Source organism: Candoia aspera, chromosome 3 (genome assembly GCF_035149785.1).
Source record: "Candoia aspera isolate rCanAsp1 chromosome 3, rCanAsp1.hap2, whole genome shotgun sequence".
Classification (NCBI taxonomy): domain Eukaryota; kingdom Metazoa; phylum Chordata; class Lepidosauria; order Squamata; family Boidae; genus Candoia; species Candoia aspera.
The window spans coordinates 188,143,697-188,169,243 of record NC_086155.1 but is presented as its reverse complement, the minus strand read 5'-3'; the positions used below and the strand labels follow the sequence as shown (position 1 = coordinate 188,169,243).

Sequence of the window (25,547 nt, the reverse complement as noted above, 5' to 3'; positions counted from 1 at the left end):
TTGAGCTTCTGGGGCATCCAAAGTATTGAGTTATAGCAGTTCCTTCAAGTACATTACAACCAAGATGTTTCAATTATGTGCAAATGGAATCTTTGATACCCATTTATGGCATCAACCCAGACTGAAGAGAAAATTGCTTTTGAGAGATTTTGCTGACAGAAGATTTTGTTGATTCCAAACAATAGTGGAGATAATGGATGATCCTCTGAAACATTACCCATTATCTCAACTGTTCCCCTAACTAGTTTTATTTAATGCATACAGCAAAATCACTGCTATCTTAATCATGGTTTTTGCAACTCTGTATCTCCAAGCTGAGTTTTTCTAGAGTTATTCCAACAGAAAATCTCCCAAGTAATGGTTGAACAACCTTTCTTCCTCTGGTTTTCCCATATGTTCTCAGTACTACCAGAATAGTTCTTCCATCCTGATAATGCATAGAAGATTTAATTTATTCATCTGTGTTTATGGAGACTGGGAGCAGACACATTGCAGCATGCTCTTCACTTAAGAAATGTTGATCTCAGAATTGTTACTGCATTCTTTCTCAAAGAATGCACTCCTCTGTCATTCTAAATTTAACAAAATAACTTTTCAGTGATGTTCTCAAATCAGGAAAACATTTCAAGTGAGGCTGGGGAGGGCAGGGGATACAAATTGTCCTTGGCAACCAGATTCCACAGCACATCAAAGCAAGCATCTTTCTCCGTTGCAGGTCAACATAATCAAATTACAGACAAAGTAAAGGATTAAAGGATCACCTCATCTAAATTTCTGCACTGAGATGGTGGCTCTGGGTTGGATCAGAATAGCATTTAGACTGGAGGAAGGGAGCAGGACGTAGTGCTCAATACACCATTTTTTCCTTATTCCTTCCTCTGCCTCTTGAAAAAACTGTTTCAGAGGCCCTCCACAGCAACAGTGCAGAAAGCTGCTGGAGAAAGGCAACAGGAAAGGATTAGATCAGTATCTCTCAACCTTAGCAACTTTGACATGTGTGGACTTCAATTCCCAGAATTCTCCAGCATGCTGGCTAGGGAATTCTGGGAACTGAAGCACACACATCAAAGTTGCTAAGACTGAGAAATATTGGATTAGATTGTCCTTTTCCAGGGCTGCAACTGGGGGGGGGGCAAGTGGGGCATGGGCCCCAGGCACTGCGCTGGAGGGGGGCACCAAAATGAGCACTGGGGGGGGGTGCCAAAATGGGTGCGGAATCCATGTTTGCCCCAGGTGACACAGACCCTAGTTGCGGGCCTGTCCTTTCCTTTAGAATGGAACTTCTGCTGAAATCCCAATGGCCAATCATGATGAACTTCAATGTGTCTAAATCAATAGATCTCAATTTGGTTTTAGTTATGATCATATATTTCCTCCTCATTGTTTAGATAAATCAAAAGATTCTGAATTCATGTAAAAAGAAAGAGTTAAAATGTTTGGGGAAAGGTTCAAGAGTGATAGAAATGCAAAAAAATTAATTGGGAAAAAAAAGGAACAGGACAGTACTCCTTCCTGGTGTGCATAATCAGGTCAGATGACCCCCCAGCTGATTAGAGCAATTGATCGGTATCCATTCCTGCTTATCCACATTGCTGGTCATCATTATGATGACTGAAATGATATAATATGATGCAAATGTATAATTTGCATCATTTGCATAATGAAGTTGTTGCAGATATGTACTCTCTGATTTAAGATACAATAGAGAATGAAGACACACCATTTTCTCAACTGGTGCCTTAAATCAAGATCTCACTGTATTTTCCTTATTCAAAGCATAACAAAATTTCCCCTTGCTTATGGACAGCCTGGCAGACTTTATTGATTCCAATAGCTGGTGGTGAGTGACTGTTCTTAATTGGGGAAAATATTTATCTGGATAATGCCAATGAAAAGGAAAATACTGGCATGCTAACTAGCTCTGTGAGGTCTCTCCCTGCACAACTGTTATTTGCATTTAAAGCAGGCTATTAAATCTTGTTTGCTCAATTTGGCTTTCCAGCTATTCGAAATGAATTACCTCTAATCTCCTGTTTTCTCTCTCTTTTCTCGCTGCTTTTAATTTTATTGTGTATGTGTTTTTAAGTTTTTTAATTATGTCTTAATTTTTATTTGTAATTCACCTTTGGGATCTATTCTGGGCAACAAGGCAGCTTAGAAATTAAACATTTCCAGTCAACTTGGGACAAAAGCAGTCTTCAAAACTGCTTCTGGGTTGCAAATGCAAACAGCTAATTAGAGTTCACCTCACACCTTCCCTTATGACTCAGACTCAAGCCAAGGAAAAATGGAAAACAGAGAAAGCTCTTAAGCAGTCTTAAGTTACTTGGTCTTGCTGTTCAGAAGGATAGAAACAGCAGTGCTGCCTCACAAGCAAAAGCAGGAAGCTTTTTGGGATGAAAGCAGGAGCTAGATAACCCAAAAAATTTCAGTCAGCACTGAATATCCAATAGTTGTTATTTTGATCTTTATGGAGTTGGATATGGTGGAAAATTATTGCAAGCCAGGGATGTGAGTCACTGCTTTTAATCACTTACTAGTAATTTCTAGCTGTCCATGATGACTGGTTAGACTCTTAATAACAGCTCTGAGTTACCCAGTTTCCAGAATTGTTTTTCTGAACTGTATGTAATAAATATTCAACTTAGTATGTAGGTAGATAATTACCCCAATGCCCATTTGAATATATCCCAAATACCTTTATATAACCCTCTTATGCCTTACTATTAAACAGGTCCCTCTGATTTTGCCATGAAGGCTTTATAAAAGGAAGTGGAAAAGAGTAATTCAGATAGAAATCTACTTGTATTTTCCTGGACATGGATAAAATTAAAGTTCTGTCTCTCCAAAACTCAACGTTTTCTCTCATTTGATTGTGTATTACATGATTGTTCTTTTCAACTTATGAAAAAGCTTTATTCTCCAAAATCTGAACCTTATGCTCAGCAATCCTGTTCTGGCTCCTTCTAAGCTGTTTGACAATACAATGGCTGCCTGTGAGAGCTCCTGCTATAACAGTCAGTTTGCAAAGGTACCATACTATTTTCTTGTCTCTGGAAAAAGCAAAATGTGAAGATTTACTGCCCATTCTTCTGGTGTGCCATTATAAAAGGAAGAAAAATGAGGTGGATACTAAATATAAGAAAATATGATCAAGCATCATGGAAAGCTTGGGTGAGTCCACAGATCAGAACTGATAAACGGGGAGGAATGTACAAGTTGTAAACAATGGAACTTTGCTTTGCATTTATGGTAGGTTGTAGTCTTGGAAACACAACTAAGCTTAAAATGCAAAGGACTATCAAACTCAGGTGGGCATGAATCTATACAGATGGGCATGTAAGTTTAAGTAAAACATTTTACATTGCCTTGTCAAAGTATAACATATACAGTATCTATGAAAGGTTTCCTTCCCTTATGGGAAGTGAAACGTGAAGGGCATCAAGATGGCACTGTTGCAAATATTTGTAACACATTTGTAATTATATTGTAGTAAAATGTAAATTTCAAAAGTTCACATGCTAAAACATTTCTGCATTCTAAACTCCACCCTTTTTGGCAAGCAAAGCTATTCAGCAAGAGGCATCAATGTGTGAGCTATTTTCTTGTTCCCACTGCCTTTTATGATGAGGTTTTTGAAATAACAAGGCAATAGTATGCATAAAAATACTGGACCCCTTAATTTGGGAATTCTGAATTCACCCCTCTTAATCTAAATTAAAATCTCCAATCAGAGCAAGGCAACTGTTTCGCAATGTCTGGGCCATTGCCCCATATTAGAAGACAAGTGCTTCATAAAAGTGCTAGCACAATTTTATCACAAGGTACCCAATAAAAGTGGATTAGGATTAGCTATGAATTCTGGATAATGTAGTTTTACCCAGTTCTGATATGGATACATCCTTTCTCCAAAATAGATAATTTATTTTTATTGACAAGGTAAGCAGCTTCACACCAACAGAAACACTATCTGGATGGATGGATGTGTGTGTGTGTGTGTGTGTGTGTATGGGTGTATGGATGTGTGTGTGTGTGTGTGTGTGTGTGTGTGTATATGAATATCTGCATTGTTCCAGTACTGTATTTAATCCAAACTGATCAGACTTTCAGTGTCATATCTCTCTGTAATCAGTGACTGGATTTTATAACTATAGAACTGTATGAGTGCAACATTCTGTTTTAATCAGCCTGGTCTATTACACACACACACACACACACACAGACACACTCTTCTACTCAGTCCTCAGGGTTTCAAAGATGTGTTTGAACACGAGATCACATTAACAGCCAAGGATAATTGCAAAAAACAATTATTTTCTCCACACATGTCCAATCTGTGTTAATGATAAACATTTTGCTCGTTAACATCATTTTTCTGTGGCATTTTGGTTGGTATTGAGTAAATGTGGATCCTGGATCTTTTTCATGTTTGTGCAGATATAAAGTATTATTTTTTTTTTGCAAATACCCCAGAAAATTAAAGTGAAGTATGTTTGTTTGTTTGTTTGCTTTGATACAATAAGATGTGAGATGAAGTGACAAATACTTACCGCATCCATAAGCCCTTTTACTGTGGGAGACTTTAACATCAAAGCATCAAACACTTCATCTGCTTCTTTCCTCACATACAGGAGAACTGAAAAGTCAAGAACCAAGCTTTGGAGAAGATGTATAACAGTCCCACAAATGAATCACTTCCCTTGGACAGCAATTTCTTTCTTTCCACCAAATGACAATTGAAAAAAGCCAGATACTTGTATTAAAAATAAAACTATCACACACAATAAGGACATGGGGCAGGAGGCATATTAGCTGATCTGGAAACAGTGTGTACATTTTTTCCCTTCCAGGAAACTGTGTTATGAAGAGCTGCATTCCTTAAAGCTTCCAGAACTTGCAAATCAGTTCTAGGTAGTTACACTGAAGTTCCCTATTGAATTGGGTGGCTGCCATCACTGATAACAAATTTGCCAGTAAATAACTAAAAGTTCCACCATATTGTAAAGCAAATACTCAAACATGATAAAGTGAATTAATTTTCTTTTTGTGGTATAAGGGCAAAACAAATATTGTTATGATGAAGCAAGGTAAATTTTTACCTTCTGGAAGTCCCTTAAGATCTGGTTATGTCACCAGGCCTGGGGCTCCCAGGGAACCAGAGACATGTTTAGATGGCTCCATTGCTGAGTTAGCTATGCTTATTCTCTCTTGCCTAGGGTTTGTATATTCGTTTTTTTATTGTATTTATCTTTTAATATTATTTTTTATACTTTTTATACTGATTGTTTATGTATGTGTAAGCCACCCAGAGTCGCTTTTCTGTGAGATGGGCAGCTATACAAATTTGATTAATAAACAAACAGATAGATAAATCACCAAAATATTTTTTTCATACACAGTCCAATAGTCCACTCACCATTTCCAATGTGAGACTTCAACAGTATCACCAGCAAATACAGGTAGTCCTCACTTAACATCCACTCATTCAGCAACCATCCGAAGTTATGACGGTGCTGAATGAGGGGCATTTACAACAGGTCCTCGTAGTTGCAGCTGTTGCAGCATCCCCACAGTCATGTGATTGTGATTTGGGTGCTTGGCGACTGGCTTGCAATTATGAAGTTGCAGTGTCCCACAGTCACGTGATAGCCATTTGCGACCTTCACTGCCGCCTTCTAACAAGCAAAGTCAATGGGGAAGCTGGCAGGAGGTCGCAAATGGCGATCACATGATTGTGGGACACTGCGACCATGTGGGGTTCACTTAATGACAGCAACTGGGACTGCCAGGACTGCCAGAACTGCTGTTGTAAGTTGCCGTGGTCATGTGACATCATGCCTTACGACCATGTCGCATAGCAATGGAGTTCCTGGTCCCCCTTACCAATGGTAGTAAGGACTACCTGTAATTTACTTATAACATGCATTTATGTGATTTTGTGATACATGCTGGTGTAGTTCACCTAGAGACTGCAGTCAACAGGTTAGCATGAACTGCTGTTAAACTGCAGTGGAGGAATTGCCTTCCCATGTAAACAAAGTAATTTTTGAGTGGCATTCTCTTCTAAAAGAAACAGAATGTTTCAGTATAGAACCTTATTAATTGTAGAAATTTGCAGAAACTGTATTGTGCCTATTAAATATACATTGTCTGCTAAATACTCCAGCCTTCCTCCAAATGGTGTGTTTGCTGAGAGGTAGAGATAGGGCCAATGATTGAGTGGGGATTTGAGCCTGGCTCTTTCTTAATGATGTCCAATACTCTAACCAAACGTCCTCTACTCCAAGACCTGCCAAATGTATTGCGCTGTAATTCGCATCTTCTGGGGAACTGCTACCTACTATGTCTGGGAGGCACTGTTGGGAATGCTGGCTTTAGTACTACAAATGTAATTTTAGTTGATCATCAGCTGCTGCAAGGAATATAAGACAAAGTGGCTAAGAGCAAATAGGTACCTCTTTTTGTTCCTTCTTCTTTTATTTGTTTCAATGGTGGTGGAACAAAGTCCTCCTCAACTGTGCGGAATATCCGCTTAGCCAGGATACTACCACTGAGTAGAAAAACAGAAAGAAACAGATTTGTCAAAGTACAATAATCCTCCTTGTTCAGGGAAGGACTGTGCAATGAGGGGCTGCAGTGATCAAGATTACTTAAAGATGGAACATCCATCCAATGGAGTCTCTACAAAATGTAATTTTTTTAAATAAAAATATCAGCATCCTTGCACTAACTGAACCTGATGTATCTTAATCTGATGGGATTTAAATCTCTTTTGTTGCAGGATACACATAGCTAGATGTCCGGGCAAAAGCTGTAGTACATAGTATGGACCTATTCTGCTATCTAGACTGCCACTTTAATTCTTTCTTCCTCAAGAGAAGCCATCAGGCAAAACCATTTCAGTGGAATGTTTGTTCACTGTTCAGAATACTCAGAAGGTAACAATAGTTCTGACACACATCCTTTGGCTGCCTCTCCAAATTCCAGCTAATTATTTCCTCAAACATTATACATTATAATTCTATGCAGACCATATCACAATGCAATAAACATAAATGAGTTAATTAATCACTTACAGAAAAAAAAATCAAGATCAGCCTTTACAGTGAAATGGTGGAATAATAATTTTTAACAGAGTGCTATTACTTTTGGTAAGCCTGTTCTAAGAACAAGGTACTGTTAATTCCATGAGTATAACACTGATGTATTATCAAAGCTAATAGCTTGAGTAGTTATGTAAGGTACTAGGCACAAAAAAAGTTAAGGCTATAAATCAGTTTTGTGCTTATATATTACCAAAACTGGAACTCTGAGGATCTAAGCTTCCATTTATTTATTTTATACAATTTAGGGGCCTTCTGACTTGAAACGGCTCTGGGCAGCTTATACTTTAAAAGCAAGAAACAGTAAAAATTAAGAAAAAGATGTCCAGGTAAGAAAATTAAATATACTGTAACAGTAAAAAAATGACCTATGGGGGCTCAGCAACCACCCTACTCCTAGGTCTGGGAGAACAGCCAGGTTTTCAAAGACTTTCAGAACATCATTAGGGTGGGAAGCATATGGATTTGGGGGGGGAGAGGATCCTGTTCCAGAGGACCAGCTCTGTGACCGAGGAGGCACACTTCCTAGGTCCTGAGAGATCACATTGTTTAATTGAGGGGATCTGTTTCGATGTCACTCATAGACATGCAGCAGTTTCTACTCTAATGGCCAGGAAGGAAAGCATGCAGGCCAGGGGAAGGTAAGCAGAACTAAGAGGAAATTCCAATAGCCACTGATCTCCAGAGTGATTTACCAATGATTAATTCAACAAACTATTCCAAAATTGGCAAGCTGAACTGCATTTTCTTAATGTGCCTAACATAAGTTGTCCAAAAAAAAGAAAGGAAGTCTTCTAAGCTACAGAATTTGCCTTGCCTTGCTTTAGTGGTGTGGTACACCTTTTAAAGCATACCTAGCCAAAACTATATCTCAGAAGATGCAGATTCTGTATGATAAATATCAAATCACTTCTATCAGAAGCAATAAAAGTTGCTACACTGAAACATCACTGCTGGGGAAACAAATTAAATAGCTTTAATCTGCACTAGAAGTTCCATGTTAATGTCATTTTATATTTTTTGTCAAGGGATTGGATTCTTGGTCACAAAATGTGTAAAGTATAAATGCCTTACCCTTCTCGTTCATCATCAGTGTTATAATAAACCTATGAAAGAGAACAACAAAGAGATTTATAGTTATGGTGTCTCCAGGGGAAAGGAAGTCAAAGAAGAGGCAAAGCCATGGGTCTGCTCTTCTTCCCATAAATCAGCTGCTCATTTCATTCAGTTTTGGCATGCCCCATTCGTTTCTAGAGGATTTGCGCAGAAAATGTCCCTGACAAATCGTGTCTGTTCATTCTTTAGAATTTTTTGTTCTCTGTTCTTTTTTGCATTAAACAAAATCAGGTAAACATGATTGGTTTGCCTGCCAAAGGCATAAACTGCTGTGAAAAAATGAATAGGATGAAATTCTCTATCACTCTCTGTCCTTCCTTCCATCCTGGAAAAGTCACGCACCCTTTAACTCCGTGAAGGAGACGTGGCTGTGCATTAACTTGAAAAGTTGCTTAAAAAAGAATACTTTCCAGCCATATCTGGAGATTTGATGTCAGGGATCCAATCTGACATTTCAATATAAGGAGGAAGGCACAACATTTTCTGGGACAGTGGTCACATTTGGCCTTTGAGGGATGTGCAGGAGAACAAGGGAGGAACTTAAAAATAGTGGATAGGCTCAGGTCAAAAACCAAAATTGATTTGATTGAATTGGCTATTAAATTTAATTATAATTACATATAAGTAATATATTATAGCCAGATAGTTCTGAATATTCCCCTCTTTTGTCACATTCCATATGACAGTCTTGTCTTTGGGCACCACAAATAAGCTTTTAGGAGAAGCACATGTGGTGCTGGGCTCAAAGGTTGTGGTTGTACTTTTCGGGTATAAAACATATACTCTGTACAAAGCTATGCCTTGTCCCCCAAGATAGACCTATCAAGGCTTATGCCAACAAAGCATATTGTCATTCAAGGCGTAACAATCAATCATAGTCTGAACTTTATCTTATATGCACATTTTCTTAGACTAAAATATCTAAAACGCATTGGTAATTTCTGCTAATTCTACTGAGAAGAGTTTGTGTCATGTTCACCGTTTCAATGTCTTTGATACATCGTAACGTTTCGCATGTCATTAGCTGGATGCGTGTTTCATCTTTCACGGGAGGATGAGAGGGGTTTATCTCTTGGCTGTGATTTTGGAATGTATTTGGGTTATCTCTTGTGTTCAAGGTTACTTTCCCAGGCTAGCAGTTCTGACGGTTGCCAGCACCTGGGACGGGCGGTTCTGCTGGTAGGGAGGCGGGGTATGTTTGCAACGAGGGTTTTGTATTTGGCACGCTTTTGCTCATTCTCAGCTTTCTCTGTATTTGTCCTAAGATCCCTAATAAATCAGATTTCATTTAGCATCTTCTTGTGAGTCTGAGCATTTGGGTTGGGCAACCATTACATAAAGCTGAGAATCTTAAAATCCCAATTCCGCTGGCCCCTGTCCAGGAGAAGGCAAGTTGTCCGAACCTGTGAGGGAGAGTGCCAGCGATGACCGAACCCGATATCATGCTACTGGAAAGTGGGGAATCGAGTGAAGGGGAACCGGACTCGACCGTGATGCGCCCCGACAGACCTCCCCAACTGGGGGAGCTCTCAGCGATCCTGGAAGAGGCGAGTTCTGGGTCGGAGGGTGAAGCCGGAGGCATGAAAACTGCGCCGGAGACTACCGTAACCACCCCGGGTGAGCTGGTCACCTGGGATGAAACTCGGGGGGATGTCTCGGTCGTGGGGGGCCCATCCTGGAGACAGAGGTACCCGTTGTCCCCTACCGTGATCCAGGTGCAGCCGAAAGAGGGTTCTCCTACTCCAGACCGTATCCGGGTCTTAGAGTCTAAAATGGACTCGTTAGAAACGATCCTGAAACAGATGAGTCTAGACCTGAGTTCGTTGAAGGAAACCCGGGAAGGGTCAAGCCAACGGCATTCGACCCCTTCGTCCCATGGGCAGTCCCTGGAGCGGAGAAGGTCGGCACGTCCGTGGGAAGGGGAACTGGCTGTCCGAGTGGAATTAGCGTCGCCGCCCGTACGGTCGCCACCAGCTCCCGAGTGGCGGCCGGCCAGGGAAGTGGAACCCACCGAACCCTCAGTGGGAGGACGCAGCCCGTCGGCGGGCGGGCTGAGGGACTTCCCTGTCAAATTCGATGGGGATCCGACCAAACTCTCCTTTTTCCTGACAAATGCCAAGGCATACATGGAGGAATGGGGGTCGCTTTTTCGCTCGGAAAAAGCTAAGATCATCACCATTGCTACCAAGCTGAAAGGGAGGGTGGCAGACTGGTATGTACAGATGTGCCAGTCGGAAGCGCCCGAACTGGAGAAATTCAACGAGTTCCTTTGGGCTCTAAGGCAGCACTTCGAGGATCCCTTGGCGAAAGAGAGGGCGAAGCGTGCCCTGAAGGACCTCAAGCAAGGGTCGAGATCCGTGGCTGATTACGCGCTGGAGTTTAAGGTGCTGTCCGGAAAGGTGGATGACTGGTCCCAAGCCACCATCATCGAGCTGTTCAAGGATGGCCTGAATACAGAGGTGCTGCGCTGGTCCTTGGGACGGGACGACCCGTACACTTTGTACGAGTGGATCCAGCTCGCGGGAAGGGCTGAGCACGCACATGAGGTATTCGCCCAGCGGAGGACAGAGAAGTCGGGGCGAGAGGTGAAACCCAGCCGCCCGGCGAGCACCGGGGGACGGCCCGGGCAAAGACCCTGGGAAGAGGAGAGAGAGAGGCGGTATGCGAAGGGACAGTGTCTGCGATGTGGTAAGGAGGGGCATCGAGTGGCGGCATGTCCAAAGGCTAAGGGTGAAGAACGCCCAGGGAAGACGACGGCGAAGTCCCCTTCCCTGCCGAGGAAACTGAAAGCCGCGGTGGCCGAAAGTGAGGGAGACAGTGTGCCATTCTACGAAGACGAGGGGGAGCCAGAATTATTGCAGCCGGCGGGAAACGGCAGCCACCTGCTTTAAAGGGCGCCGCAGGGCAGGTGGTGGAAGAAGGGCACGAGCCTACCTCGGTGAGTGGCAGTTACCGTATTGTCACGGTGAAGTTAAAGTTGGGCTCCCGATCCAAGACTGTAGAGGTGTGGGCTATGATTGATTCGGGGTGTTCCAGGTGTTTGATGCACCCCGATGTGGTAGCGGCTCTGGAGCTACCCACATTCCCCTTGCAACGACCCATCGCCTTTACGCAGTTGGATGGGTCCATGGCAGGTGGCAAACCGGTCACCCATTTTACGGGATTGGTGGCTTTGCAGCTGGGCAGCCATCGGGAAGGGTTGTCGTTTGTGGTGGCTCCGGTGGGGGGTCCCTTGGTGGTTTTGGGAGTGCCCTGATTGGTACAGCAGAATACCCAAATAAACTGGGTTTATCGAACTATCACCTTTAAGGACGGATTTTATCAAGCACCGGAGGGGAGGGATACCCCAGAGGAGGTGGTGGGGGTAGCGGCAGCTGCGACTCCGCATTGCCCGGCCCCTCCTCTGGAGGGCCTGCCGGTGGACTACCAGATGTTTGCTGATGTGTTTGGAGAAAAGGAAGCGGATCAACTGCCCCATCGGAAAACGGATTGTGGCATTGAGCTGGTGCCCAACACTCAACTACCTAAGCCAAAAATCTACTCCATGACGCAAAAGGAATTAACTTTGCTTAGGGACTTCGTGGACAAAAACTTGGCTCGTGGGTTTATCGAGCCAGCTAACTCACCGGTGGGGGCACCGGTCCTTTTTCACCCAAAGAAGGATGGGACATTAAGACTCTGTACAGATTTCCGGGGGCTAAATGCAGTCTCAATATCCAATAAATATCCCTTGCCTTTGATCAAAGACATGTTGTCACATCTGGCCAAAGGAAAAATCTTCTCCAAACTTGATTTGAGAGAAGCCTATTACCGTGTACGCATCAAGGAGGGCAATGAGTGGAAAACGGCATTCAATTGCCCGTTGGGTGCATTCCAGTATAAGGTTTTGCCTTTTGGTTTGGCTGGGGCCCCTGGGGTGTTTATGCAATTGATCAATGAGGTACTCCATGAACATCTGTTTAAAGGGGTATTGGTGTATTTGGATGATGTATTGATTTATACTGAAACTATGGAGGAACATGTATTGTTGGTAAAAAAGGTGCTTTGCAAGCTCAGGAAAGCTGAATTGTATGCCAAACTGTCTAAATGTGCCTTTCACCAAACGCAAATTGACTATCTGGGGTATAGAATTTCAGATAAGGGCATTGAAATGGATCCTGCCAAGGTTCAGGCTATTGTGGAGTGGGAAAGACCCTGCACCCGCAGGCAACTTCAAAGTTTCCTGGGGTTCAGTAATTATTACAGGTTATTCATAAGGGGGTTCGCTGAAATTGCCTTGCCACTAACGGAATTACTTCGAACCAAAGGACTGGGGGATACTCGGAGAGTAAAGAATCCAGGGGCGCTGCTGCGCTGGACGCCGGCCTGTCAAGCGGCGTTTGAGCAGCTAAAGGCGTCTTTTACCAAAGAGCCAATTTTACAACACCCTGACCCCTCTAAACCTTTTGTGGTTCAGGCTGATGCCTCCGATTATTCCATTGGGGCATTATTGATGGAAGCTGATGGGGCTGGGTGCCTCAAGCCATGTGCCTACCTGTCCCGCAAGTTCTCTGAGACTGAGAGGCGTTGGCATGTATGGGAGAAGGAGGCATTCGCAGTAAAAGCTGCGTTAGAAGCTTGGCGACATTTATTGGAGGGGGCAAATCACCCTTTCGAGGTGTGGACGGACCATAAGAACTTAGAAGCCCTCAGCACCCCTTGCAAATTGAGCCCGAAACAAGTCCGTTGGGCTCAGTTCTTCAATCGATTTAATTTTCAGTTGAAGTTTATTCCGGGGAAAAAGAATTTCCTGGCTGACGCGCTGTCACGGCAACCCCAGGACTCTTGCGCGGTGCCGGAAGTGGTCAGCACTCTGTGGACAACGCCCCAGCTGGGTATGCTGGCTGTGACGCGCAGCCAAACGCGGGCGCAGCGGCCAATCGCTGCGGACTCCGGACCGCCGAGCGCTTTGTCAATTCCTTCCCAGTTGCAACAAAAGTTTCTAAAGGAGTTGAAAACTGATACTTGGTTGCTCGCAAATAAAGACAATGTTACTTTTGACCGCGGTTTTGCTTGGAAATCTAACCGTCTCTATGTCCCTGAGAACTTGCGAAAAGATGTGTTGCTCCGTGCACACGATGACAAGGTGGCGGGATATTTTGGGTTTGTAAAAACTTTGCACCTTGTTCGGCGGCAGTTCTGGTGGCCCACCTTACGCAAAGATGTCAAGGAGTATGTCGCCTCCTGTTCTGTCTGCGCTATGTCAAAGCGCAAGAGAGGTAAACCTCAGGGACTCCTGCAACCTGTGGCTAGCCCAGCTTGCCCTTGGGATGAGATTTCTATGGACTTTATTGTAGAGTTACCACCCAGCCAGCGCAAAACAGTGATTTGGGTTGTCAAAGACTATTTCTCTAAACAAGCCCATTTCATCCCATGCGTGTCAATTCCGTCTGCCCGCCAGTTGGCCTGCTTTTCTTAGTACACGTGTACCGCCTACACGGATGTCCCTCTCGCTTAATTTTGGACAGGGGCACACAGTTCACCTCCCAATTTTGGCGGGCGTTCCTCAAACTTTTGGGAACTAAACAAGCCCTGTCCACGGCGTGGCATCCACAGACGGATGGGGCCACAGAGGCTTTAAATTCTACGCTGGAGCAATACCTGCGGGCTTTTGTAAACTATCAGCAGGACAACTGGGTTGAACTCCTTCCGTTTGCTGAAGTTGCCTACAACAATGCTGTTCATCAAAGCACCGGTCAAACCCCATTTCGTGTTGCACACGGCAGGGACTTTGTGCCTATCCCGGAGCTACCACAACCTTCAGGAGGGTCGACCTCGCCAGGAGATTGGTCGACCCAACTAGCAGACTCTTGGCCGGTGATTCAAAAGGCATTGGCTGACGCCCAATCGGATTACAAACGCTATGCTGATCAGAAACGTGCCCCTCACCCTGCTTTTCAAGTCGGTGACCTGGTCTATCTATCGACTAAGTTTATTAAGTCCTCGCAACCTTCCAAGACGTTGGCGCCTAAGTTTGTGGGTCCTTTCCCTGTTACCACTCAAATTAACCCTGTGACTTTTAAACTTGACTTGCCACATAATCTGAAACGCTTACATCCTGTTTTTCATTGCAGCTTGCTCAAACCAAGTATTTGTTCTGACCGCTGGCATGATCAACCTCCACCTCCAACCCCCATCATGATTGACCGTCAGCAACACTTTGAAGTTAAAGCAATTTTGGATTCTAGACGCCTTCGTAATACTCTGCAATATTTAGTTTGTTGGAAGCATTTCCCTCATCCAGAATGGGTCGCTGCCTCTGACGTGGCTTCTCCTGTCCTTGTTGCCCGTTTCCATTCTGCTTACCCCGCTAAACCGGGTCCCTAAGGTTGTTTTTGGGGAGGCGGTATGTCATGTTCGCTGTTTCAATGTCTTTGATACATCGTAACATTTCGCATGTCATTAGCTGGATGCGTGTTTCATCTTTCACGGGAGGATGAGAGGGGTTTATCTCTTGGCTGTGATTTTGGAATGTATTTGGGTTATCTCTTGTGTTCAAGGTTACTTTCCCAGGCTAGCAGTTCTGACGGTTGCCAGCACCTGGGACGGGCGGTTCTGCTGGTAGGGAGGCGGGGTATGTTTGCAATGAGGGTTTTAAGTTTGTATTTGGCGCGCTTTTGCTCATTCTCAGCTTTCTCTGTATTTGTCCTAAGATCCCTAATAAATCAGATTTCATTTAGCATCTTCTTGTGAGTCTGAGTATTTGGGTTGGGCAACCATTACAGTTTGCAATGCAAATGCACTTTCCTCTTGAATTCCTTTATTGAAAGAGACACACAATCAGAGGAACTGGTTGATATTAAAATCTAGGCTTTACTTCTTTAATACTGGAGAATACTTTTTAGCTGACAGTATCACACTGTCTAAAATGCGAACACCTTTAAATAATAGCAGATTAAAAGAAATATTTAACTCCTGCCCTTGCTGTTTTAAGTTTGGTTACACTGATCAACCCAGCTAGATTTTGATAGCTCAATGCTTGTTTTTAATTTTAATTAATCTTGTATTCTCCTCTTACTAAAAGATGCTAACGTTCTTAGAGATGTAGAAAAGGCTTTGGAAATAGCTTCTGTTTCTTCTAAGAGAGGCACTAAACCAGTGGTGTACCAATGGCAGGGGGGCAATAAGGGGATTCACTGTATGGCGACTTGGGGATGTCACGGGGAAGACGTAACTGTATGTCCGGAGTTTGGTGGCTACTGCTGCTGATGTGCTGATCAGTTGTTTGGTAGTTGGCAGGACAGCACAGCACAGCAGCAATGGAGAAGGGGTGCATGTTAAAAATGATCTGCTCTGGCTGTCAAATATGCCAGATATACCACTGAGTTTTCTGACCACACTTAAAGTTCCATATAAATACTATACAAACTGTCAAATATTCTCTCTTGCTACACAAAGTTACGAATAAAATTTCGTGTCGTCTGAGCACGATTGACAACCCACCATAACACAGCATTACATCTGTATCAGTCTTTTTACTAACCGTAATTAGCTCAAACCTCAGCTTGAAAAAAGCAACTGGAAGAAGGTTAGCAAACTAGATTTTAAGGCTATCGGAGCTGTGCCGTAAAAACTGAGTAACTATTAGATGGCAGCAAAGATACAGAAAACTCTAATTGCTATCATGTACCGATCATCTGATTTTTACCTTAGATTTGCCCAGATGTGATAACCTGGAATTTGCACAGTAGGAATAAGAAAGGAGAGGGAAGAAAATAATATATGTGGAGTCTCCCAAATTCCTTATAACGTATAGATTTTGACTGACAGTTTAGACCAGCTTCTCCCAACCTTTTGACCCTGGAGTAACCCTTGAAATATTTTTCAGGCCTCAGGGAACCCCTGCACATTCAGGCTCAAATAAAGGCCAGAAGTTACAAAATTATTATATTCGTTTCATGGGTAGGCCTGTATGTATGCATTAACAGTGTTCTTAAACTGAAAATAAAGAATGAAACTTACCTCTTTAATGTGAAGTTGCTCAAATTTGAAATAATTTTTAAAATAAATTGTGATCTCCCAGGGAACTCCTAGTGACCTCTCGCGGAACCCTAGGGATCCGCGGAACCCTGGTTGAGAAACCCTGGTTTAGACAGTCTGGTTTCAGGGCTTCTCAACATTTTAAATTCCTGCTGCTGCCTAATGTTGTTTTCATCTCTTCTAATAATCCATTTCTCCTATCTTTTGTTGATGTAATGGTTTAATTGTTTTAGTCTGCCTTGTGGTAGTGGGACCTTACTTTAGGATTTCTTACAGAAGGAGAAAAATGTATTTGTTGGGAAAAATGGGTAATATATAAACACAGGAACTGCACTATGTGGCATCTGCACTTGACCAATAGGCTTATGATAGATTTATGTTTAAACATTAGGGTATGGTCCAAAAGGTCAAGATGGTGGCTGAAGTAGTATGAATGATGTTCCATCTGTCCTTTCTGTGTGTCAATAAAAAACAAACAAAAAACAGATTGGTTTTTTATCGCCCCATTGGAGCTGCCATCTTGATTTTTTGGACCATACCCTGTGGACACCCCTGACACTGTTATACAACTCCAGGGAATTGCCTGCAAGCAAGGAAACAAACTGATGGAGAAGAAACAGAGTACACAACTATGAGACAAGACACCTGGCAGTAGAGGAGAATTCTCCTTCTCACACTGTACTTAAAAACATATTGTTGCTCCTGGGGGTGGGCTGAAGTTCCTGCCCCTTGCCAGCAAGTTCCCAGGAACATTTTGGGGTTAGCAACCTTTGTGGTTAACTTATAAAGATGATTTATAAGTTTTGATCATTGGAGGGAACAAATTTTCTAAGTTCTGCATGCAGTGTATCCTCCTTGGGAGATATTCTTAGCCCTCCTTCTTTGAGTTCTTTATAAGTAGAAAGATGGGGCATATGCATTTTTCTCCATGAAGTCCTTAAAACACTACTAAGTTTTATGTGTACCTACTTTCTATCTCAAAATCAGATAAAGATCTAGGCTGAAGGGAAGCATACTCATGAAAAACGATTGATTAGGAAACCTACACAAACAACCACAAACAGTTCTTGAACTGGGAGTCTCACCAGGCATTATTTGAATATTAATTTAATTCTTTTTTTTTCCCTAAAGAAAAAAAATGCAGAAATCTTGAAAAAAATTAGCTCTGTTGAGTACATTCAGTTTCAACTGTGGTCCACACCTCAGAGACAGAGGATGTGGGTGGCATGCAGAAAGTTCTCTGTTCAATCTTTGGCAAAAAGATGAAGTAACGAATGGCATTAATAAGCCTTTGCAGATTCAAGATTGCTACTACCACTCCTAGTATACTCTAGAGGCTTGGTTGGTCAAATAATCTGATCCAGAAGAAGGTAGTTTCTTCTGTACATCAGTGGACTCCCAAAAGTGCTATACACAGACTGGATCATACCCATTTATTTCTGGGAACTTCCTAGAGGATGAACCAAAACCCTTGCAAAGACAGACTAGACCTTCACGTTGCCTGATTTCTTACCTGTCCAGCTCTTTGGAGATTCCCAAAATGAACATCTGGTATGAAAAGAACAGGCTGGGAATCCAGATCAGCCATAGTTTTAAAGTAGGTGATGTCACTCTTCTTTTGGAGAGGGACCGCAGACAACTTCCCTTCTGCTGCTCATGGAAAATGGAAGAAAAAGTTACTGACTGGGAAGACATTATTAGTACTGCACTGAGCACTGTACAGACCAGAGAAAGAGGTTTGTATCCTCACCATTAGGGCAAGTAGCTTGAGAAATCTGGCCTTTCGCTTTCTTTCTGTTTTGCTTTCTCTCTTCATCCCGGATTTTCCTCTCGGCTCCCTATTATGAGAAGAACAGACTTAAAAGTAAGTGGATCTTCTGTGGAGGAGGCATCTCTGTCACCAGGGATGAATTTGTGGGCTTATCCTTGCTTGTTATGATCACTTTTTGGTTTGGTCATTGTTCTGATTACCAATTTATTATATTTCTGGTTTTCTTTGTGTTCAGGGGTGTCCATAGAGAATGGTAAGAAAAATTCAAGATGGTAGTTGCGATGGTGTGATCAAAGCTCCACCCATTTTTTATGCATGTTGCACATAAAAAAACAGGCAAAGTTTCCATTGCACTGTCATGGCCGCCATGTTGACTTTTTTTTTTTTAACCACACCCTCAGGCACCCCTGGTTTCGTTGATATTTTGTGCTGCCTATCTTTGGGATAGGAGCAGGTTATAAATACTGTAAAACAAACAAATATCCAAACAGAATTAAGAATTAAGAAATACTGAAATGAGGCCATATATGTTATGGTTATACTGTAGGAATTTTTGAGGCACTAGTTTGCTCAAATTATTTTATTTGTGCTTCAGCTGTGCTGTGTGGATAGCCAATATGGTGGTTAAGATGTTGGATGAGGACTCTGGAGTCCATTTTCAAGCCCACTCTCAACTTTGGAAGCTCAGTAGATGACATCAGGCCAATCACTGCTTCTCACCCTTACCTACCTCAGGGATGGTTGTTGAAGGAGGCAGTGCTTTGTCTGCCACTTTGCTACTTCTAAGTAATAACTTTAATAATGATGCCTGCCAATACATACTAATTTGAGATGCAAAGGAGAAGCTAGTGATGCTCTCATTGATGAAAAGCATAAAATCCATCTTGCTGGATCATACCAAAGTCTGCCTAATCTAATGCCCTATTATCCACAGTGACTCTCCAGATGCCTGTGGAAAGTCTAGTAGCCACAAAAGGAACAGCTTTTCTTGGCCATTAGTCTCTAACAACTGATACCTAAATACTTTTTATTTGAATTGTTGTTTTGTTCCTTGGTTTCTTATCTTTTTTCATGTAACTGAGTTTAAAAACCTTTAACTTGGTTCAACTTAATAATTATTTGTACTTTCCTGTTCTGATGTTTCTGATTTCCCCAATCTAGCAGATCAGTTTTCTACTTAAAGGCAAGGGCCATTACCAACAAGAAACACAGAAACAAATTTGGGGAACAGAATTGAGTTCCACAGTCACCACTGTTTGTTTGTTTATTTGTTTTGATTTAGGCACTGCCCAGGACACTCCAACTGACTCTGGGCAGTTCACAAATAATAACATGAAAAACCAATTTATCAGAAAATATAACTTATTTTAAAAAGAGAATATACGAAACAGAGGACATAAATTTGCAGAGACTCAATTCTTATATACCACAGCATTATATAGTATTTACTGTACTTCAAGATTGGTTGGCATCCAGTCCTTAATTCCAACACGCCCACCCACCCACATACACAGACGTACAAACACGGTCCCAGAAACACAGAAGACGAATGAAGACCAGTTATCAGAATGAACAAAGCTATGATACAGAATTTGTAAGTGACTGTAATCATGTTTGCAAGTAGACATTTAAAAACTACAGATGTGTTCTGTGGGACTTCAAGATCTACCTTTGTTGACATAGTTGGCTTAGAAGCAATTTGGAATCACTGCTCTACAATATGTAAATACATTACTAAGGAATTCCATACCCACTGTGTATACATTAGAAAGCAGGGCACCTCTGCTGAAGCTTCTAAATTATAGTTTAGTGCAACCTGTTTGGTATCTCAAAATACCCACTTAAAAAATAATCCAGTGGGGCCAGATGCACACAAACATAAAAGGGGGAGGTAGAGTGAGAAAAAGAATAGAATGAGCAAATACAACTCCTAGGGAAGCTTCTTGTTTTTGCGGGCCAGTAAAATGCTTTTAACCTGTTGTAATTTGATCTGGCCTTATTGTATAGTTTTACTTCTTCATCTTGTACTCCTATTTTGGCCCCAGAAGGTGGCAGTGTCTGGCTGACCTTGTCTGGGATCTGAAGCTGAAAGGGTCAAGCTTCATTATGTTGGCATAAGAACCACTCCCAAGAATTAATTCTAGGGCTGCTGCCTGGACTGTGAAACCACCACCACCAATAATAATCCCCAAAGAAGCAATGGCAAACTGTTTCGGTACTGTCACCTAGAAGTTGAACTGGACACAAAGGACATTTACCTTTCCTTTAAAAAAAAAAAAAAAAGCTCTAGTTCTGAAATTATTTTTCAGATACGACAAGCAGGTATTAAGTTCATTTTGTAAATAAACAGAATTATGAAATAAATGGCCTATAAATCAAATAAATAAACAAACAGCCAATACAATCCATTAGTAATTCATTCTTAATCTCAGACTTGCTCATTGTATGGGATTGCAACTCCTCAGGCTATGCTGAGTAGGGATTGTAAACATTATATCTAACGTGTTTGGAAGAGACAGATTGTGAATGGATGCCCTAAGCCATGAATACCATGTTTCCTTTAGGGTGACTGTAATAACCACAGAGAGCCAGTTTGGTGCAGTGGTTAGGGCATCAGACTAAAAACCGGGAAACTGTGAGTCCTGGTCCTGCTTTAGAAACAAAGCCGGCTGGGTGACCTTGGGCCAGGAGTCAACTATGACTTAAAGTCCCCACCCACTGCCAAAAAAATTATTTTAAGAAACACACTTAAACTGGTCACTTTTAATTCAAAGGAATCCTAGCTTGGGTTCTCTGGTACAGAAAATAAAATTGGTAACATTCAGTAGGTTTCATCTTAGGATCAGCAATTTAAATGCCTTCAACAGAGGGCTTTTTCTGCGAAGGGCCACTCCTCTGAGGGTAAACAACTGAGAAGGAAGCTAGTGACCGAAGTCAGAAGTGGGTATTCCCATCTCTTTCTTCCTCTCTCTTCTATCTGATTTTTCCTACTGTTCCTCTTTTCCTACTCTAAACTGATCCCTTGCAGAGAGGGTTCCTCACAGGCATGATATTAGGCAAAAGGCACATGGCTTTTGGGCTTCAGCTGCTCAGCACTGCCTCAGCTCCCTCACCGCTGCTATAAAATCATATTCTGGAGGTCATCCAAAGGCAAAGCAGGGTCAGCCATTTACCTGTTGCTAACGCAATGGAGTTAAACAACCCTTTTGTTCATCACCACAGGAAGGAATAATACTAAAAATCTTCAGCCTAGCATGCTGATCTCACTGCCTGACACCAGAACCTCTATTAAACGGCTATAGGATTCTGGCTTGCACCCCACTCCCTTGCACTTAGCTGTGCTATTTAAGTTGGTGAATTAACAAGCTACCCGCTCTGTAGCATTTTATTCTCCCTTAACATGGGCAGATGGGGAGGGGGGATTATAAACCAATGGGAAGCCACGTGAAGGTCTTACACATTTATGATGCCAAAGCAGGGGGTCGCAGGGCAATTGTACATAGCACCGTGCTGTGTTTGAAATGGCTGAACTTTTAATGTTAATATTTCACAAGCTTGGTTAGTCATCTGAATATTATCTTAATTGATCCAGACTCTAGAGTGGTAACACTAACCATATTTTTTGCAAAAATTCATAAGTACACCTACTGCTCACAGTAGGGCTTTTTCTTCCTTCCTTCTTTGCTCTCTTTTTTAATGCACAGAAGTGGAATATACAACAAGTGTGCCAAAATCAAATTTATTTAGAAGAGGGTTGACATAAGGTCATCAGATGTCCTATTTTAGAGAGAACTCTATTTCAAGGGCTGACCACCTCAAAACCAAGATGAAGTCCCTCATCTCTTAGGGAATAAGATTAGGTGCTTTGAAGTTCCCCTTCCATAGGGAGCAACTGGACAACAGGTTGGCCAGCCTATGTAAGTCCTCTGGCATAAGTCTTTCCTCCTATAGTAAAATGCCCAGCAGTCTTCACCAGTGGTGATTTCCTAATGCAGTGTTTATCAACCGTGGCAACTTTCAGATGTGTGGACTTCCACTCCCAGAATTCTCCAGCCAGCAAGTTAGTTTTAGGACTGCCAGCCAGCAAGGTAGACTTTGGGCTACAATTCCTGGAATCTTCAGTCAGCATGGTCAGCAGCTGCACTGAGAATTGTGGAAGCTGAAGTCAAAGGATGTGAGGACTAGAAAGCAACAGGTTTGAAAAGACCAATGCATTTTTCCTACTTATACTATTGATTTCTAAAGTTGTGTCTATCTTCCTATCTGTCTGTCTACATACCTACCTGCCTGCCTGCCTGCCTATCTATCTACCATTTAGCTGATGAAAATGTTATATAGTCTCTGCCCTTTCTTTGGGGGGGTCCCTATTGATGATGGTGGCTAGACACCACACAACTGGCCACATGAAAACTACACTAGAATTTAGAAGCTTTCAAGTTCCAGCTAGATCCTCATGGGATCTTGAAAGCACAGGTTTGTGAGCAACCTGGTGTCTACTCCACTGTCTCTTAGGTTGTCACTGCCATCATTTCAAAGAAATAAACACATGGGACCAGCCCTTTAAAAATACACCAAGGAGAATTATGGCAAGAAGGATAAAAAAAAAGCTGGTGCTCTTTCCTTATGTTCTCCGGACTTGGGTCTACGCAGCCTAAAAATTTGATTTGGTTATTCCAAGAACAAAGCAAAGATTTGCAGCACATGTGTGAGAACGATTCTGCAAAGCCTGAAATAACTGAAAGCCTCATTCTATGTGATTTGCACCTAGAAGTCACTCTCCTTACATTGAGCTGAGCTAACTCCCAAGCAGGCAAACAGAAATGTGTACGTATGACTCAGGCTACACATCTTCACTATGTGTAGTTCCCCCCACCTCCTAGTACTTTTCATCTAAAGCAGCCATCTAGACTCCAAATACTGTTCTGGAGAAGGATATTATTTCTACTGTTTTTCTCCTTCAAATCACCCCCTCCGCCTGCTTTTAGTCCAATGGTGGAATTATATATCTTTTGTTTTATGGCCAAAACCAGCAGCTATCTTAGCCTCTGTTGGATGTTGTTGTTGTTTTTAGAAAAGAAGATGTTGGGGGAAGCCTTCTGTAACAAAAGTTCTGGGTACTTTGACCATCAGCTATGCTCAGTCTGTTAGAAGCACCAGATGCTTTCGCTTGCTTGGCTGAAAGCAGCTTCTGAAAGGAGATAGAAGTCTTGTTCTTAATTCTAGGTATTTGTCTCAAGATATCACTTGTCTGTTGAATATGAATACAACTTTGTGTGTTTTAAGAGTTAACTAGGAAGCCAGTTGGGTATAGTGGTTAAAGCATCAGGCTAGAGACCTTGAGTTATATTCCTGCCTTAGGCATGAAGCCAGCTGGGTGACCTTGGGCCAGTCACTTTCTCTCAGCCCTAGGAAGAAGGCAATGGCAAACTACCTCTGAAAAATGTTGTCTGCAGGGATTTGTCCAGGCAGTCTCCGAGTATTGGACATGACTGAATGGATTTTTTTAAAAATTGCACAGTTCTACTGGTTCAAAATTATTTTTACAGTTCTGACATACTGTAGACTAACACTTTTTTTGGAGAAAACTGATCTTGCTTGGTCTCAAGTATTAGCCACTGGCCTGAAATAGACAGACAGACAGACAGACAAGAGAGAGAGAGAGAGGATAGACTGTGTGTATTTATTGATGGATGGATGGAGAGAGATGGATGGATGGATGGATGGAGATAGATACATAGATAGATGATAGACTGTATGTGTATATTTATCTATGGATGGATGGATGGAGATATATAGATAGATAGACAGACAGACTGTGTGCTTGTGTATTTATCTGTGGATGGATGGGGATGGATGGATGGATGGATGGATGGATAGATAGAATACTAAGGTAATATAAGCACACATACAAAATTTGCAAATCATGTGAGAGAGACATTCCTAAACAGCCCAGAGCCTAAGCCAAATGTTAGCTTTGGAGACTTTTTACTGCACAGGCCAGATGGACATCACCCTGATGTCAGTAAGGCTACTTTTGATTTCCATAGTTTAATTTCTCAAGCCTCTCTGGGATGGCAAGGTGATAGAACACAGATGAAATAATGCGATAGTTTTAGGAGCAGTACATATATAGTATTTTAAAATTTATCACACAAACTCCTCCACCCCAGTAGTGATAGCAGCTTCTGCCTCCAATAAATTAATCTTAAACTAGCTTGGTGTTGTAGCCAAGTTTCCTTGACAACCTGCTCAGTGCTATTTAAGGCCTTGTTTTTTTTATAAAGTATCATTTTATGGTAATAAGGAATAGCTCACTATTCTCCAAGAGGTGAAAGGACTTTAAGAGCAATTGCTGAATGGAAGCAAATCTCTGCCCTGGACTGTCAAGCCTTAATGTGAGTCAACTGCATTGCAAAGTCAGACACAGAGCAGCCTCTGTTTTGCAAATACAACATGAATTCACAGTTGTCCTTTTAGAAATGGGTCACATAAAAATATATTCAAAAATATATGGGGCTACCTCTGAAGATTACTTGGAAACTGCAACTGAAGCAAAACACTGTGGCCCATGTGCTGATGGAGGAGAGTCATTATAGTCAAATAATACTTATTCTGAGGGTGCTGCATTGGTTACCAATGTGCTTCTATATTCCTGGTCTAGATGAGGTGAGGTTGGAGAAGCCCCCCCCCCAATGCAATTTCTTTGGAATAGCCTCCTTAGACATCCCCCAAATGCTCTTTCTTTGGGACAGCCCTCTTCTGTGGGCTGGATCAATGACAAATCACCCTGGCTTCTTTTTATGCCACAGAACCTTTGGACACTGATGTTGTCTTATTTATTTATTTATTTATTTAATTGTATAGCTGCCCATCCCACATACGTGACTCTGGGTGGTGGCTCACAACAATTAAAAACAACAGCAAGAATAATAAAAACATAAATAAGCATAATGCCCAGGGGGTTGTCTATTGTGTTTTTATAGTTTTTAGTTCTGCAAGCTGCCCAGAGTCACTGTGTGTGAGTTGGATGGCCTTATAAATTGTTTAATAATTAAACAAATAAATAAATAAATAACATATAAGTGTACTAAAACCACTATTAAAACTCAAACACAAAACATAAACACTGTCAGCAGGGGAATACAAGCCAGACATCACACTCAGTATAGCTGTCCTAACAGTCAGGAATCACGCTGAGACGAGGAGTAGGTCTCTAGTGTTTATTACTGCTACATAAAACAGAATCCTAACGAACTGAAGAAGCGTGGGAAAAACCCAGACAGATAAACCCCAAAAGTTAAGGCGGGTCTGATCTGTGTCTCTTTGAATGGCTGCTTAATTCCTCAGTACTACGCATGCGTTTTCCCCCCTGGATAGAGGCCCCCTCCTGCTCGCCATCAGTACTCATGACATCGCTACTGAAAAGGCTCACCACTACCACTGGACCCCAAAGCCTGGTGGCATGGCCATGCCTTCAGGCCTTTCCTAAAGGTTAGAAGGGCAGGGGCCAGTCTATTCAAAGCCCCAGTCCTTTTTAC

General features: G+C 42.2%; 1 protein-coding gene and 1 long non-coding RNA gene across 3 annotated transcripts in view; one reads left to right on the top strand and one right to left on the bottom strand.

Annotated features, from left to right (window-relative positions):
- GRHL2 (grainyhead like transcription factor 2) overlaps positions 1-25,547 on the bottom strand; it is an 85,372-nt gene that overhangs the window by 4,027 nt on the left and 55,798 nt on the right. The window contains exons 10-14 of one of the 2 annotated variants that reach the window (XM_063299571.1): positions 17,989-18,076; positions 17,752-17,888; positions 8,178-8,209; positions 6,456-6,550; positions 4,551-4,636 (exon numbers count right to left, since the gene is read on the bottom strand). In XM_063299571.1, coding sequence (XP_063155641.1) covers positions 4,551-4,636; positions 6,456-6,550; positions 8,178-8,209; positions 17,752-17,888; positions 17,989-18,076 — 438 coding nt within the window. Of the gene's footprint in view, positions 1-4,550; positions 4,637-6,455; positions 6,551-8,177; positions 8,210-17,751; positions 17,892-17,988; positions 18,077-25,547 lie in introns of both variants that reach the window. The other variant, XM_063299570.1, reaches the window with a different exon arrangement.
- Positions 246-2,856, top strand: LOC134494405 (uncharacterized). Its single transcript, XR_010067672.1, has 2 exons — positions 246-531; positions 1,777-2,856. It is a non-coding gene; the product is annotated as an uncharacterized LOC134494405 (long non-coding RNA).